At 37.5% G+C, this 16,728-nt stretch overlaps 4 protein-coding genes across 5 annotated transcripts; 2 read left to right on the top strand and 2 right to left on the bottom strand.

Annotated features, from left to right (window-relative positions):
• Window positions 1–1,956: 1,956 nt before the first annotated feature.
• Window positions 1,957–2,544, top strand: LOC133705279 (protein SOB FIVE-LIKE 1-like). The gene is made up of 2 exons (XM_062130419.1): window positions 1,957–2,370; window positions 2,509–2,544. The coding sequence occupies exons 1-2, from the start codon at window positions 1,957–1,959 to the stop codon at window positions 2,542–2,544; spliced, it is 450 nt and encodes a 149-aa protein (XP_061986403.1).
• A 1,833-nt stretch (window positions 2,545–4,377) lies between these two features.
• On the bottom strand, window positions 4,378–6,820 carry LOC133705603 (6-phosphogluconate dehydrogenase, decarboxylating 1-like). Of its 2 annotated transcripts, none has more exons than XM_062130895.1 (2): window positions 6,526–6,820; window positions 4,378–5,960 (listed from the first exon to the last, which is right to left on the bottom strand). In XM_062130895.1, exon 2 carries the CDS (start codon window positions 5,948–5,950, stop codon window positions 4,493–4,495), a length of 1,458 nt encoding a protein of 485 aa, XP_061986879.1. In that variant the 5' UTR covers window positions 5,951–5,960; window positions 6,526–6,820; the 3' UTR covers window positions 4,378–4,492. The 2 variants fall into 2 exon arrangements, with proteins under 2 accessions (XP_061986879.1, XP_061986878.1); XM_062130894.1 differs by lacking the exon at window positions 6,526–6,820 and adding an exon at window positions 6,234–6,448.
• An 808-nt stretch (window positions 6,821–7,628) lies between these two features.
• Window positions 7,629–8,981, top strand: LOC133705605 (GCN5-related N-acetyltransferase 1, chloroplastic). Its single transcript, XM_062130896.1, has one exon. It carries the CDS (start codon window positions 7,753–7,755, stop codon window positions 8,320–8,322), a length of 570 nt encoding a protein of 189 aa, XP_061986880.1. The 5' UTR covers window positions 7,629–7,752; the 3' UTR covers window positions 8,323–8,981.
• A 6,493-nt stretch (window positions 8,982–15,474) lies between these two features.
• LOC133706023 (basic leucine zipper 43-like) lies at window positions 15,475–16,416 on the bottom strand. The gene has a single exon (XM_062131521.1). The coding sequence runs from the start codon at window positions 16,200–16,202 to the stop codon at window positions 15,600–15,602; it is 603 nt and encodes a 200-aa protein (XP_061987505.1). The 5' UTR covers window positions 16,203–16,416; the 3' UTR covers window positions 15,475–15,599.
• Between the last annotated feature and the right edge of the window lie 312 nt (window positions 16,417–16,728).

The raw sequence follows: 16,728 nt of genomic DNA on the forward strand, positions 1-16,728 counted from the left end.
CTTGTCTAATCCTTGCTATCCTATTCAATCATAGGTTGTTTCGATCAAAACCACGTCTGACGATCCGTTCTGGCAGTTTTCCCAAAGATGAATCACATCATGCAACATATTGAAAAGAAATGTCAAATCTGCTTTAAAAAGAAATGGAAGACACATTATTTTTATGTCGCGGATAGTTGGCATTTCATAATAAAAGCATGGAGCATATCATGTGATTATAATTGAACTCAGCACTTGTTTTCTCCGACAAAATTTCTAGATTCAACGTTGTGTTAAATCAAGCCCACCAGGCATGATGTGCTAGATAGAAATTACACGCAGGGATTGTTTTTCCTTTTCTTTTTCAGAAATAGCATCCTCAAGTAGAATACACTCTCAGAATATCAAGTAATGTTATTCTCTGAGAAATTACTAATCTAATATTCTCATTTCTACCGCAGCAGCATCTTGATCCTGCTCCTCTCCCTAAATCACTATCAGAACCAACACCACAGGTTAAGAAATCGTAAACTCGATACATTTAATGCCCAGCAAGAAAATTGTGAATTCAAGATGATGATCCCAGGATAGCAAAACCACAGAGCAAGTTATAAACCATACATTATCTACCCTTGTCTTATAGGAATCTCGGAAGTGTATTTCAGTGCAAGTAAAGATGATGCAGATAAAGGGATGAATCTCTAAAGCCATGATGTCTTGTTATTACAAAGAAACTTCCAAAGATATATTATCACATGGAGCCCGAAAATCAGAATGAGTCAAATTGCAATCCCCATAAAGAGAAGCAACGAGAAAATAACGCAGGGGCCGGCCACACTTGATCAGTATAATTACACAGGAGAGAAACAAGAGTGAAAAACCATAGCGTGTCTTACATCAGCCACATACTCAGGAAGGTGAAATTGCGAAAATGATAAAGGGAAGGGAACAGGGTCAATCAAAACATTAATAGTCACTCTTCAACTAGCAGGACTGCTGTTGCTTGTGCTTCTTTCCATGTCACTGTACATCATGTGGTCGCTACAGTGCTGATACTTTAGAATCGATACAATGATAGTCATCAGGGCCGTTTGATTTGCTTCGTTTTTTTAATTCAAATCGAGAGGCTCGATGACCATCGGCGAAACCAATGCTCAAATCATAGTAGAATAATTACTGTCACATTCTCCTAGGATTGTCAGCCAGTAAGACAAGAGACATAAATCTACTTTTTGCAGAGACTGGTAATGGCAATACAAGGATAGGAGAAGCTAAATCAAAAAGACCTTTTGCCAACCTGATCCCATCCATCTTGATACAAACTGCCGAAACATAGTTGGGTTCTCTGCATTTTACACAAGAAAAGGCTGCTCCTCGTTGCCTATGACAAGACATAGGATTGAAGTTGTGGAACTTATAGGCATAGTAACCGGGACTGTTATAGCCTATTTATTAAAATGGGTCTCATATTCATCCTCTGTGTTTGTGGAGTGGGCACATCTATATTGCCCAGCTTGAGTGCTGCTCTTTATTTATGAAATGGTCAGGGAAACAAGGAAGGGGTATTTTCTCAGGAGAAAGGTCTGATAAGCAAGAGTCCTGCCCACTTCAAGAACTTCGATTTTTGCTCTATTTTATCAGACTGATTCCCATTGTTTATCTCCCTAACCTGTCTTCTAGTAATTCAAGGCAGAGAAATAATGATGCTAGGATTGACAGGTGGTGAAAGTTGCTTGACAATTCAACAATGAAGGTTTGATGTACCTGTGAGAGGGATCTCTTCTGTTCTATGCGTGGAAAGCTGCGTTTGGTTGATCATATATGGGTCAGAGAGAAAAGGATATAAGTGATTTTCCAAGTGATATTGGTTATTGAATGCTATAACCACTTCTCTAGCCACTTCCTTGCAACCTCTTCTTCAAAGTTTGTTGTGTTGTGCTTTTCTTTTCCGTTCTACTCCTCCAGATAGCTATACTAATGGAGTTTTCCCAAACCCTAGGACGCGAAGAGGAGTGTAGTGGGACTAGTGGCAGTGAGTCTGGGTGGACAAGCTATATTGCCTCCCCCATCAAAGAAAACAACTTCGATGATGATAATGATCATAGCAAGAATAAACAAGGAGATTGCAGAGAAGGTAATTATGAGAGTGATGACTCTATGGCCTCAGATGCCTCTTCTGGTCCAAGTCATCCTGAACTTCCATGCAGGATCAACGAGGGAAGCATTAACAAAGGTCCTTTTAAGAATGCATCTACCAAATATTCATCGAAAGAAAAACTTCACAGGCAAGTGAAGCGAAGAGATGGAGCAAGGACCACAGTAAAAAAGGAAGCATCAGTGCTGAAGGCAAACAGTGCTGCTAGTCATGATCATGTGCAAAGTGGAACCAAGGTAAGAAAATCAACTACTTGAAACATTAGAATAAGAGATATACTCTGGTTTTCCTCTCTCTCTCTCTCTCCCCGTGTGTGTGTTGTCTTTTATTTTTCCAAGAAATGTAGCAAATTTTTATGCGCTGATGTTCTTCAGATGTCTACAAGTAAAACACGCTTCATGCTTTTGTAACTTTGTTTCGGAATTCCAGAATTCCACTGTGAAGTTGGTCTCCCTCCCTCCCTCTCCCTTTTCCTAGAAAGGTGAACTTCGACTCTTAGAAATGTAAATGGTGTTTACAAAGCTGAGGTAGATTTTAGAAATATGCAAATGTGTTGTTGCGTGGGTAACATATATGCACGAAGACTTTATTACTCACTTCTTCCTCCAGGAAGAATAAGATTCAGGGCACGCACACAGCCTAAGTGCCGAGTGCGGCCGTGTCTCTCTCTGGGTGTAGGTTTATTTTTTTTATATTGCTCCATATGCATGTTCATTTTATTTTTCGAGTTTGTAATTACTTACTTGATATAAAAGCAGGGAGCCCTTACTGATCCTAGGGATCAAAGAACATGGTTCCCATAAAAACTCTTACCATATCTACATGTAACGGTTCCCAAACAGAAAGTTTGAGTTTAGCTCCCCGGAACATAAGAACCAAAAATCTACCCCCCTATGGAATTGCAACCACTAGCAATGTTTGCAAAAATAGATTAAATTTAAACCCCGAGAGGTATAGCTCAACTGGTCAGATTCTAGGTTTGCTCCCAAGAGATCACTAGTTCGAGTCCCACAAACCTCAGGGCCACTGAAGGCTTACATGGTTGCTAACTTTAGGGTTCGTGGAATTGATCGAGGTGCGCGTAAGCTGACCTAAACACCCATGTTAATAATAATAATAAAAAGATTAAATTTAACTCTATATATAGCATAACGAAAAGCAAAGTTCATGTTGTAAAACTAAGTTTTACCAAGACTGGTTCAAGTGTTGAGGGTGTCATGATTCCATACCAAGACTAGAGGTAAAAGAACTGAGAATAAAGAAGAATTTAATCCTTAAAATAACGAAATGGAGGAAAGGAATGGCAACAAAAAGGAAGTTCCAGATTTTAAACCTGTGAGGCGAGAAATGAGCAAACATCATGTATTTTTTTATTTTATTTTTCAAGGGGAAGAAGTTAAAGAAAACAAAGTAGAACAGCACCTTCCGACCCAAAAGATTTAATGACGGAGAGAAATTCTTCCCGGAGGAAGTTAAGTTAGTACTTCATGATTGATAATCGAAATAGCCAGACAAATGAATGACATGGCTGACAATGTTTGCCAAGCATCGAAGGATACTAGATTCAATTCCTCCTTTCACAAGCTTTTTTTTGGCAAAGGGGTAAGTGGCAATCCTCAGACCTCAATGAAAAATATCACGAGGGAATCTGTCGCAAACAATGCCACCTAAAGGCAACAAACCAGTAGTCTCATGAAAATCCACCCATTATTGTATGAGTAGTACTCTATCTACGTTGGGTTTAAGAAAGAGCGGGTGCACCCTGAAATTCACCACTCTAAGTAGCAGCTATGAATCTAATCAAAAGTCAGTATTTTAAGCCAATGGACTTTAAGGGCATCTAGGACATAGTAACCCAGCTGTGACATAATTGCATTACTAGGACGCAGTGATAGAACATATAGAAAATCCTGTGTGTTTTGAGAACGTAGAGAGATACAAAGGTCTACCGATTTTAGTTAAACATTTTTAAAAGAAAAGGATGATCAATGAAAAAGCATCGACACAAGGTGTATGAATTGGTATAGGCTTGCATTCTGCGATATGTACCATATAATTCAAATGGAATACAGCTATTTTGAAGCCAAAGGAAAATAGAATGATCTTATTATATTGCAGAAGTGTCATCTATGTAGAAGGTTGAATCCTTTAAAATGAAATCAGGAAGGCTGCTGGACCTGCTAGCCGAGTTCCAAACAATTGAGTAGAATTAAAATGCCTTCAACTCTGTGAGATAATATCGGTGCAAGACAACAAAATAAACATACTCATTTTAAGCCACAAAGGCAATATTATTAGGTTTTATGACAACAAGTCACCAAGGCAGATTACTACATTACCACTGAGAGTAAACTAAACTTAGATCTTTGACTGTTTAGCAATTTTAAACCACTCAGTATGGAAGGATCCATCTATATCAATCCTCTCATATGTATGTGCTCCAAAATAATCTCGTTGAGCTTGGACCAAATTAGCAGGCAGCCTGGACCTCCTGTATGTGTCAAAATACGCAAGGCTAGAAGACATACCAGGGGTGCTGATACCAGAGTTGATAGCAATGGATACAACTCTTCTCCAAGCAGATTGTCTCTCAATAATTTCTTTTGCAAATTCTGGATCCACAAGAAGATTAGGCAGGTTTGGGTTTCTATCATAAGCCTTCTTGATACGGTCCAAGAAGACAGCACGGATGATGCAACCACCCTTCCAAATCCTTGTTAACTGCCCCAGTTTCAAATCCCATCCCTTTTCAGCACTCTTTGCACGTATCAAGTTCATACCCTGGGCATAGCTGCATATTTTGGACGCATATAGTGCTTGTCTCACATCATGGATCAATTTTTCCTTATCCACGACTTGGTCAGCTAGCATGTCTCTAATGCCGCTTGATTTGAAGACTTTTGCAGCTTCAACTCTTTCTTCCTTCAGGCCACTGAGGAATCTTCCATCCAAGGATGACGCTATAGTGGGAGCAGCAACTGACAACTCAGCAGCTTGCTGAACCGTCCACTTACCAGTACCCTTCATGCCAGTTTTATCCAATACCTTGTCGACCAAATATCCTTCTCCCTTGTCATCCTTAATTCCAAATATATCTGCAGTGATCTCAATCAAGAAACTCAGCAGCTCCCCCTTGTTCCATTCAGAGAAAACCTGACATAGATCCTCGTTGGTGAGCTTCCCAACTGATTTCAGAACATCATAGGCCTCTGCAATCAGCTGCATATCACCGTATTCTATCCCATTGTGAACCATCTTAACAAAATTGCCAGATCCTCCTTTGCCAATATAAGTGACACAAGGACCACTATCAGGAACTTGAGCAGCCACCTTAAGAAGGATATCTTCTATGTGTTTGTAGGCCTCAAAGGAACCACCTGGCATTAAAGATGGTCCATGCCGAGCACCATCTTCACCACCTGAAACTCCCATTCCAAGATAAAGCAAACCTAATTCAGCCAAGGCTTTCTCCCTCCTCTCAGTGTTCTCATACCATTCATTACCACCATCTATGATACAATCTCCTTTCTCCATGTAAACTGACAGTGTTTTGATGGTTTGGTCGACAGGGGCACCGGCCTTAACAAGTATGATTATCACACGAGGTTTTTGGATTGACTTAACAAAGGATTCAGGATCATGGAAACCATATAAGGGAAGATCTCCCTCCTGCTTGGCTCGTTCAACTGTCTCATCAACTTTTAAGGTGGTCCGATTATACACAGAAATAGGAAATCCTTTCTCAGCAATATTGAGGGCAAGATTTTGACCCATGACAGCAAGGCCAGCTAGGCCAATTCTGGTCAGGGGAGCCATATCAAGTTTCCTGCTCAAACATGGGATTCAGTTTCAGCAGATGGAAACCTTTAATCATACTTTCAAAATTGGTTTGCATAAGAAAAAATATCCAGAAAGCTTAGAAGAAAACATATAAAAAATTGATGGTAAAAGGCTAAATGCGATGATTAAAAAGGACTACTACCTACATTCTCAAAATTATACCTTTAGTAACAACAAAATAAAAAAAAACTTTGTGCCTTCGGATATTACTAAAAAGACCGCTACTCTACGAAGTTCAGCCAGATAAATGTAAACTTACTCATGAACTTGCAACCTAAATGAAGCCAACCAGATTTCAACAAGGTTTGCATAACAACACATGCAACGGTCGAAAACTAAGTCTCGCACAACAACATGGGCAATTAATGTTGAGTGAGTGCATAAAACAGATTCAACAAGCAGGATGTTACATCTCGCAAAACTACACAGGGCAATTAGAAAAAGAAGAAGAGAGCAGCAGGGCATAAGAAAGAAAACCCAGACGGATATGATCAAATCCGAAGATAAATAAATTACAGAAAGAAAACTTTCAGAAGTGGGAGTAAATATACCTTGAAAATGACAGAAAGAAACCCAGAAAAATGGAGCGCGGCTGTTTGTTTGGAAGCACCAAACGAAAGAATTGGATCAAATTTGGGTATCTTTCTTAATTCTTATAGCTCCTAGCATGGAGGCTTCGGTTCGGTCTTTCTTAACTGTGGGGTGGACTGGTTAGTTGGCTTGATTTTCAAATGGATGAACTGTTTCATATTTGCATTTAACCTCCTCAGTTTCTTTGTTTTGTACATCTTGGTCTTGCTTCGAGTGTGATGAGCTTTCCATTTTTATTCTCAAGTTGATACAAAAATAAAAATAAATACTTATTGTCTATGAGGAGAACCCATCTGATGTTGCAAGCATTTAATGAAAGAAATGTATGGTGGTGTTTCAGAAAGTTTGTAAGAAACCATTTTTTTAGGAGTCCAATTTAATCGAATATTAAGCACGAAGAACCAATGTTTGATCTCAAATATCAATCAATTAAAGATTGATTGGGGAATAAATTCTTGAACATGAAACAATTTCTTTCTTCTTTAATGGTACATGATCACATAAAAATTCAAACATAACGAATAACCCATGACTATTAACACGTTTGTTGATGTCCTTTGTAACTCAGTGACATACGAGGTTACGAATGCAAACATGTTAGAACCTAGAAATAATGTGACGAAAGAGGCAAATATTGCTAGAAGAATAAGTAATTTTGGCAAACATAATCACATTCCAATTTACTTGGTAGATACTTTATACTATAGTTCGTCACATTAGCAATCATATTATATAATATTTTCATACCACACAAAACCATCACAGAGAGCAGGTGTGTAACGTCAAGCATATTAGAGACAACCGATTGGTAGTTGAGATGGTTGGGCGACAAAAACGATGCTTCAAGAGAATGCATTTTGCTCAAAATGTTTTTCTTCAGAAAGAGACAGCTGTGAACTTCAGGAGTATACTTGGGCTCAAGGTGATATAGGATTAGGCTCCGAACTTCTTCAAAGCCCAAAACACTTTTGGGTTAAACCTCACCCGTTAAGATTTTACCGCACCGGACTGCCGATATTATCCCGCGCAAACTACTAGGAAGATAACGGTCAATAACAACCACATATTCCACCCAACACACCAAAATTCGACATCCTTTTAATAAAAAAACGGAAGCCGAAGAAACCCTCCCTGAGCTGCAAAATCTCAAAAGAAGACTCCAAATTGAAACGAAAGAAAGAAAGAAAATGTTTCCTTTACGGGGCCTAACCTCCACTCCACTCCCTCCTCTCCATCTCAAAACCTCCCATCCCCTCCCTCCACTAAATGCCACCATTTCAACCGCCATAACCAACAAATTCTCCATCTCCGACCAGGACCTGGAATCCCGAGGCTTCAACCTCCACCGCACGATTGCAGACCTCAATTTGGACCACCTCAACAAGGTCTTCGTAGCGGTTGGATTCCCCAGACGGGACCCGCAAAAGATCAGGCTGGCGTTGGAGAACACAAACTCTCTTTTGTGGGTGGAGTACAAGAAGACCCAGAAGCCAGTTGCATTTGCTAGAGCAACCGGTGATGGTGTTTTCAATGCTATTATTTGGGATGTTGTGGTTGACCCATCTTTTCAAGGGATTGGGTTAGGGAAAGCTGTAATGGAGAGGTTGATGGAGGAGTTGTTAGAGAAGGGTATTATTAATATCGCTTTGTATTCGGAGCCTCGGGTTCTCGGGTTTTACAGGCCTTTGGGGTTTGTGGCAGATCCTGATGGGATTAAAGGGATGGTGTACTCAAGAAAAAAGAATAGCAAGAGATGATTTTAATTCAATTCACTTTGCTATTGTCGTTCTAGAGTGTTTATTTTTTGGGTTGGTTTTGTTCTGGTGATAGTGACGATGATCTGTGTTCCATTTTGAGTTGAAGGTTTTGCTAGTATTACATCTCCCTATAGTGGAGAGGCATAAATACGATGATTGTTCTGGAAAGAGAAATCTCAAAGCTCAAATTTGGACCAAATCCTCAGCTTATAAGTAGAACAACCTGTGACTGAACATAAAGGAGTCAGTGCAGAGTTTGTGTATGGATGTGAATTCATGTAGTCAATAGCGCAATTCCAGATTTTCACTGCCCTTTGCTATTAATCACAAAATTTGAACTTAAGGCAGGAAGGAACAGTGAATGCTGGGGTTGAAATAAACGCGGTTCGTCATAACACTGCTGGACAAGGTAAACCAAAAATCAGAAACGAGGCAGGTCCAGGTGAGTTATGCTTAGCTCAGGTTATGTTAGATTAGCTTGTCTTTGAGATTGCAATCTGCTTCACTTTGATTCTTGATAGACCAAACCTGATCCTTTTTCTTTTGGGGTTGAGGGTATATCATATATGATACATGAAATTGTAACCCTATATCTTAACAGAAGAGATAAGGTAATTAGGCCAGAGACCATATTATTTATAATGAAAAGTGTTTTGACATGGTTTGAGCATAAGACAAGCCATTAAAGTAGGGAGTTTCAAAAAAATAAAAATAAAAATCAGATCACAAGTCTGATCCATGCAAAAAGCACAGCTATGCCCTTCCCTTTTCAAGAACATGCTGGGCAGAAAATGCATATACCAAACAAATTGGCAGTAAACAAGATGAACACAACAGTTGAAGAGGGAATTAACCAAATTTATCCTTTATTATTAAACACGAGGAATTACAGAAATCTTTGATAAATACAAGTGCGCCAAGGCAAGAACACAACTGCACTCTGTCGCTGTGCCGCTCATGCCTCCAACAGTCACAAAGCAGCAGCTTTTCAGCAAGAAACAAGTCATCAACATTGTATCCGCAACGCTTCATTAGAAAGTAGAAACCGCTAAACAATAGAAGGTAAAAAATTTAAGTCATTTATTTTCATCAATATGTTTAAAATTATGCTGTTAGGAAAAAATGTACGTAAAAGGTGATCTCGGAGGAAAAAAAAAAAACAGAGAGAGAGAGAGAGAAGGAAGGGGGCTTATATAGTTTGTCCCATATAGAATAAATGAAAATAACATTTTTGAAAATGAATGCAACCCAAAATCCTCAAAATCAAGAAATAAATAACAAATTAAAGTATTAAACCTGAAATATTATTAATAACAAACCCCAAAAATCAGGATCTCCCACTCCAGTCTTCTCTTCTGCTTAGGCAGCCTAATTTTATATTATTTGGAGTTGTGTAACCGAGGACGATAATCCTTAGGATGCTAACTACTGCTAATTCTATGGCTTTTAACTAAATTAAAGTGCAGTGCTATGCTATCTGCCATCTGGGTTTATTTATTTATCTTGAATGATGTGATTGGAACAAAATAAAGTAATAAAATCCATGAAATTAGAAGTCTAAAACCCAGAGGAATTGAGAAAAGGAAAAGCCCTAATGGATGAACAGAGGTGGGGGTGGGGGTGGTAGTAATAGTACCATTGGATGGTGGAGAGACGAATCAAGAGACATGCTTGACGTTGTAAATGAAAACAGCAGAACAAAGAATGGAAGCAATGAAAGCGAAAAAACCGAAACCAATCACCAAGGAAATCCCTGCCACCACCAAATCCATTATGCACTGCACACTCAATCCCATCGGCAGCACCATCTTCTTCGATGTCTTCAGTAGTATTCGTCTACTTGGAAAAGAACCCCGAGAAAAATGAGGGAAATGGTTGAATGAATTTCGTAAAAGAAACTGAGATCTGTATCCAATTTATAAAAGGAGACGCTTTTTTTTTTGGGAATTGCGAAAGTTTTTGACACATGATGATGATGATGCGTGACTCAATCCAGATTTTTGAAGAAGAAGGGCCCGAAGCAGTCTGTAGTGTAGTGGCAGTGTTGGCCCTTTTTGAATGAATTATCTACGGGTCTCGTATGGACCCATTTGGGCCTTGTTTCTTTTATTTTTAAAGTGTGGAGCTGAGAGGTTTTCTTTTATTTCTTTTTTTTTTCTTGACGACAATTTTGTTTTTTTAAGTATCATTTTTTTTTCTTTCCAGAATAAAACTGGAATTATGGTCTTTTCTCCTCCCAAATTTTTTTTCTTTTTTTTTTCATTTTTTCTCATTTTTGTGAGTGGTAGGTTTCGTAGTAATTAATAAATATGATATATTTCAATTTCTCTCATATGGATAATAAAAAAATTAATAATTTAAATACTTAATTGAAAAGGGAATACTCAAAATAAAAAATAAAAATAGAGATAATTAATTAAGAAAACAATGGAGACATAGAAACTCCAATAATAAAAATAAATTGGAAAGCACAAAAATTTGTAAAATTATAGCTTTGAATCTTTTATTATTATTATTATCATTTCATATCTATTTTAAAAAATGACAATGTAAGAGTTTGTTTGGGAAAACTATGCAAACTATATTCTCTTAAATTTTAAAAAAGCTTTTTTTTTGTTAAAAATTGTTATTTTTTATATTTTCATAATATTTTAATGTGATAATATTAAAAATAATTTTTAAAAAATAAAAAAATATTATTTTAATATATTTTTAAATAAAAAATATTTTAAATCACAAATATTATTACAATTACAAACACACCCTAATTAATTATTAAAAAAAACAATATCATGATGGCAAGGAAATAAGAACAACTTTCTCACACACATACAAAAAAAGGAACAATATATAGCCGTGATAGTGCCCCACCATGATGGCAAAGGAAAGGAAATTTCAAAAATCAGGATTTACCACTAAAATAGGAGTTTTTTTTTTTTTTAACTTTGGATAAAGAGTCAATGAAATATGATTGAAAGTTTTGAATTTGTTTGGTTTGAAAATATATTAAAATAATATTTTTAAAATTTATTTTTTATATTAATAATATAAAATAATCTAAAAAAACTAAAAAAAAAATTTAAAATAAAAAAAATTTAAATTAAAAAAATATATTTTAACCACATTATCAAGTACCCGTAGAACCAGTGAAAGCTGCTAAGAGAATCAGAACATATCCCGCAGCACATGTTTGTCGGTACTTGGTATCTTATTACCAGGCGATAAAGTCTTTAGACACATTTTCTAGGAACTCGGAGGATGGAACATGTCTCCTCATCCACAGTGATAATGTCACTTCTGTCCTCTGTGCACTCCATTATTTCCCATTACCACCTCCATCCATCTTCTTGACCAAATTTATGGTATTGATGCATGCTCTCAGCTTTTTTCTTTTTCTTTTTAATTGTGGTATGGATTAGTTTCTTAGTAATCTTTTATTTAAAAATATATTAAACTTATATATTTTTTTATTTTTAATATAAACATGTTAAAAACATTCAGGAACATAAAAAATATTAATTTAAAATATTTAAAAACACATTCTAGACGCACAAATAAACACTTTCTCTATCCAACTTCTTCTTCTTCTTCTTCTCTCTCTCTCTATAAGGAATTTGCAGCACATTTTGATCATAAATTTTTAGTTCCCATAACAAAACTTTCAAACTGCAAATGTTTTTGTGCTACCTTTTGTTAGTTGTTAGCAATAAATAATTCTGGCATCGGATTGGGTTCTAGGGTATTTAGAGTGTTTTAGGCTGTTGCATGACTAAAGATGACCCTGGTTAATTTCTGCTTGGGGAATAATATTTGATTTAGAATATAAAGATGGCCATGATTCCTTCTGGTTTTTCAACGATCCCATAAAACTCAAGAAATGATCTCATTCTGTTAACAGCCATAAAAAACAATGTTACTCATCGGAGCATTGCTCAAATCACAAGCACATGTGCATCTGTACAACGTTTATACATACAAAGCAAAAACCGCAAGCTCACAGTATATGAAATGAAGCTACTGTAGTGTGTGTTTGGTTCATTGGATGTAACATCGGCCATTTCTTTCTTGCCAGTTGCCCCCCCTCCCCTTTACTCTGTGCCACGATGTTGTCAAGTCATTCTTTTCAAAAAGCGAGTAGAACTGCACAACAACCTTATCTCGGTGAAAATTACTCCGTTGACGGAGTGCCTCTTCTCTTTCAATCCAAATTTGCAACCAGGCACTGATCATGTGAAAAAAAACGATAATCTATACAGCTACTGGTCGCTGGCTAGTCCTTGTTCAAATGTCAGCAACATTTCACAGAATAGCTTGGAAATTCGAGTTGTGCCCCTTGTACGCAGTAACTGTTGCCGACTCCTTCACTCCCTAACATGATTCAAGATTTCAGAGGTAAAAACAGAGTACTCGGCGTGCATTGACAAGACTTCAGAAAACAGACTATAAGCATACACCTACTGGCCCAACACCTGAAATCATTAGGATTGTCTATTATTAGATAGGCTTCCGGAGATAAAGAGAGCATTGTTGTTCGGATAAAGGAACATATGACCCTTGTCAAACACAGCTAGATAACCATGCCCAAGATTGATAGGTGTCTATCACAGGCAAGGGAACATATGATCCTTATCAGACACAGCAAGTACAGCTAGCTAACTAGCTTCTCATCACACCTTGGCAACCCCTTGACCGCATCATCAGAAAAGAAAGAGGAAGGGACGAGGAAAACATAGTCCTCAGCGATGTCTCTAAATTGCGATGTTCCCTAGGGAGGAAAAAGAAATAGAAAGCATTGACCCCAGGTGGGCATCGGCAAATGGCAACGTAATGCTTTGACTTTTCGCTGCATGATTTCAATGCTCATTTATGGAGATTTTACTCTCTATCCCAAGCCAGTCTCACTTCTCAATATACTGCTACAATTACATACGACATGTAGCAAACCTTTCCATCACCTCCATTTATCTTCACAAGTTCTTCCTGTCTTGAGCAAGAAAATAGCAAAGAAGCTTACTTTCTTTATGATAGTGCTATTTCTTCAACTCTCATTTGCAAAAATCCTGGCCTATTTCAGCCACCACCAGACCAGAATTTATACCATAAGAACCATTTTCATACATTCCGATGGGATGTATTTCTAATCTCTCATAAGAAGAAAAAAGTAAATTTGACTTATTACTATGGAAGATTGCAAGTTAATGTCTTTGTTTCTGTTTTTGTAGGAGGAGCCAAGCATAAACAATGATAGATCATGCTCTGCGTTAGAAAGCGAAGAGTGTTTGATTAGAAGGTCCATGGTTTATCATACAGGCTATATCTACACACAAGATATAAGGGGACCATGATCCTTACACCACATTTTTCTTTCCCTCTGTTTTTAACTCTCTTTTTTGACCAGTGATATTTGGGCAGTAATCAGTTTTACATTTTCATTTAATGGCAGAAATGAACTCACAGTTTTGAATTGATCAGATTATCATTACAGATTATCCACCTGTGATATGTCTTCCACTACTCCACCATAAAATAGCTTTAGTAGAATGATTGTGCATTTGGGCACCTATTGTTGTTCGCCATTTATTTGGCAACACCATTAAAAAACATATGGATTGATGATTAAAATCAGTAATCTAATTTATATATCTTTTCCCAGTATATGTTTTAACCTTTCGTTGATTTACCAAGATCAGTTCCAGTTGTAAGTTGAAGATTTTTAATATTTCTTGCAAGAATATGGATGCATGACACTTGGAGCAAAGAAGCGATAAAGAAAGTGCTAGTAAATTTAGTATTCAAACAGCAAATTAAGGAAAAAGGAAAATAGAATACAAAAACACGGGGTTTATATGATTCGGTTAAACTTGCATTGATTTTGCTGAGCATTCTTATTTTTGTTAGCTTATGATGATGCTCTACGGACTCTGAAATTTTCTCCCCCATTAGCCAACAAAGCTCTCCATCAACTTTAAGCACGTTGACTTGCAGCTCATTGCAAATTGAGATTTAGATAGTTTTCAAACCCACTATGAAATCGTGGAAAACAAAGGTAGCCACTGAATTAGTTCAGAACAAATACATGAACTAGAATATTCATTTAAAAACTTTGGAAGAAGAATTTCTGATTAAATGGAGAAGAACTTTTTAGGCGATCAGCTATTATTATCCTTTCAGCCTTCACAAGGATTGAAAAAAAATCCAGCACAACGGAGATTTTGTCAAAATATGCGGTTGATTTTGTACAAGTCAACCATGAAACCATCATGGTACTAACATTACCTCATATATTCGTCACGATTAGCGTCAGGGCACGTTTCATTTATGTCCTTTATCTATAGGAACAGAACCTTATGCCAAAAAAGAAGAAAGATAGGATGCGAGGAATAGACAGACTTGCTGATGTAGTTGTATATGCCATTATTACAGAAAGGAACCATCGCAAACAACACCTGAAGCAAAGGCTCCACTATTGGTGAAAAAACTATGTAAACTCTACTCGGGCAAAACCAAGTTAGGCAGGGCAACGATGTCCTCACAAAAAGCTAAGAATAGTTTGAGGGCGTTTTAGTGGATAGCCTTTTCAAACGTTTTTGCTTCTTGTAGTAGTAGTAGTTGTTATTTGTGAGATTAGTCACTACCACCAGCACCTCCACCACCATTTGTCTTATTGCCCCTGCTATCGTGAACAACACTTGACCTAGCTATGGGACCTCCCTTTGGCTCGGCGTGAACGGACACTGTTCTGACAAGGTCCACCACTGGAGAATTTCTTGTTTCTTCATCATTTTTAAGTACACCTGAGAAAAGTATCGCTTACTGTTACAGTGAATGAAACAAAAATTTGTAACGTCAGAAATCATTATTTGTTTCTCATTTATTTTTCTTTCCTTGATTTTCCATTCTTAGGTTTTGTCGAGTTCATGTGCGATTAATGATTCTGGTTGACTCGATTAAACTTTGGTTGGGTTCTTAAGTTAATGATAAAAGTCGTTCAGGCATTATTAGTCTTTTATATGTCCCTAATGGACCCTTTGGATGTATCATTTTCAAGTAGTAATTTTGTTTGCTGGTTGCACTAATGCATACGCGGCAAGAAGATTGATTGCAAGTAATATAAAAGGAATTGATTGTTTTAAGGAATGTGCAGGATGATAATGAAGCCAAGGAGGGGAATGGTTAGAAAGCTGTTATTGCAGATGGAAGCTAAAGTTAACATCGATAATCATCTCAAACAGAAGGAACATGAGGTAGCTATTATAATGGCAAAAGATCTCTTGTTTTCAATGAAGCAAGTCTACAGAACTAGTGACAGATTGGTTTGAGGATTCAGCTCTGACATGGGCTGTGTTGCGGGGGACCTCTTCAAGATCTCTTAAAGCAGTGGCAGTGTAAGGGCTGCCAATTTGCAGGTCAGTAATCATTTGGCGAAGATCAGAAGCTTCTTTTTTGAGCCGTGCATTCTCTTGAAGAACCCGGTCATGACACTCAGACACATGATTCAGCTTGTCTATCAGATTGTGGTTCTCAGTTCGCAGCCGAACTACCTGAGTCCATAGCTCATCTAGGTGCTTCTGTTTCCTCATCCTTGACCTGCGAGCAGACTCTCTATTGGAAATCATTCTCCGTTGCTTCCTCTCGTCGATGATGCTGAGTTGGTGCTCCTCAGATTCATCTGAAGTTGAGTTGTTGCTGAGACTTGAGGACTGTGGAGTGAATTCACGAACCGGTTGCGGGAACGATGAGCTCTGCAAGTTGTTCAAGAGCCTGTTGAAATGGAAGGCTGGTATGCTGCTTTGTTGCATCATGCCGAAATTAGCCGGGAAAGGAATCAGGCTTTGATCAGGTGCTATGTAGTGAATTCCTGTGAGCTCGCCTGGAAGCATGGCTAGAATTCTTGGGAAGATACTTCAAGGGTTTGTAATCGGAGATTGCGGTAATGAAGAACATCATGAGGATTGGAGGGGTTTTATAGTTGAGAAAAGGCTAATGAGGTGGGCCAATTTCAGCAACATGTATTAACAGTATCAGTATCTCACAGAGCAGAATTTAAAACAATTATTGTGAATGGTAACATAAATCTTGTTATCTCATGTATGCATATTTAAGGATAGAAATGCACACATCCACTTATAATCTCCTAAAGGCAATTGGATGCTGTCTTCAGACCAGGTAATGAGATGTTGACACATGCTATTATATGCATGTGCTTGCTATTTATGTATGTGTATATGCAACTGATAATGCAATCATAGAAATTTGATCATTTGGATAATCATTTGGCTGAGATATGATGCTTGCTACAGAAAAGTTGATGATGCGGGGAATGTGATTATTTAAATGTGAATGCTTTGGAATAATAATAATAAGAAGGAAGGAGAGAAATGATGTCTTAAGTCAATCTCAAAGAAG

Source organism: Populus nigra, chromosome 10, assembly GCF_951802175.1.
Source record: "Populus nigra chromosome 10, ddPopNigr1.1, whole genome shotgun sequence".
NCBI lineage: Eukaryota > Viridiplantae > Streptophyta > Magnoliopsida > Malpighiales > Salicaceae > Populus > Populus nigra.

Coding starts and splice junctions, on each gene's coding strand:
- LOC133705279 (XM_062130419.1), top strand. CDS start 1,957: ATGGAGTTTTCCCAAACCCTAGGACGCGAAGAGGAGTGTAGTGGGACT. Junction 2,371..2,508: donor ATGTGCAAAGTGGAACCAAG/GTAAGAAAATCA, acceptor GATGTTCTTCAG/ATGTCTACAAGTAAAACACG.
- LOC133705603 (XM_062130894.1), bottom strand. CDS start 6,439: ATGCCCTGCTGCTCTCTTCTTCTTTTTCTAATTGCCCTGTGTAGTTTT. Junction 5,961..6,233: donor TTTAGGTTGCAAGTTCATGA/GTAAGTTTACAT, acceptor ATGTTTGAGCAG/GAAACTTGATATGGCTCCCC.
- LOC133705605 (XM_062130896.1), top strand. CDS start 7,753: ATGTTTCCTTTACGGGGCCTAACCTCCACTCCACTCCCTCCTCTCCAT.
- LOC133706023 (XM_062131521.1), bottom strand. CDS start 16,202: ATGCTTCCAGGCGAGCTCACAGGAATTCACTACATAGCACCTGATCAA.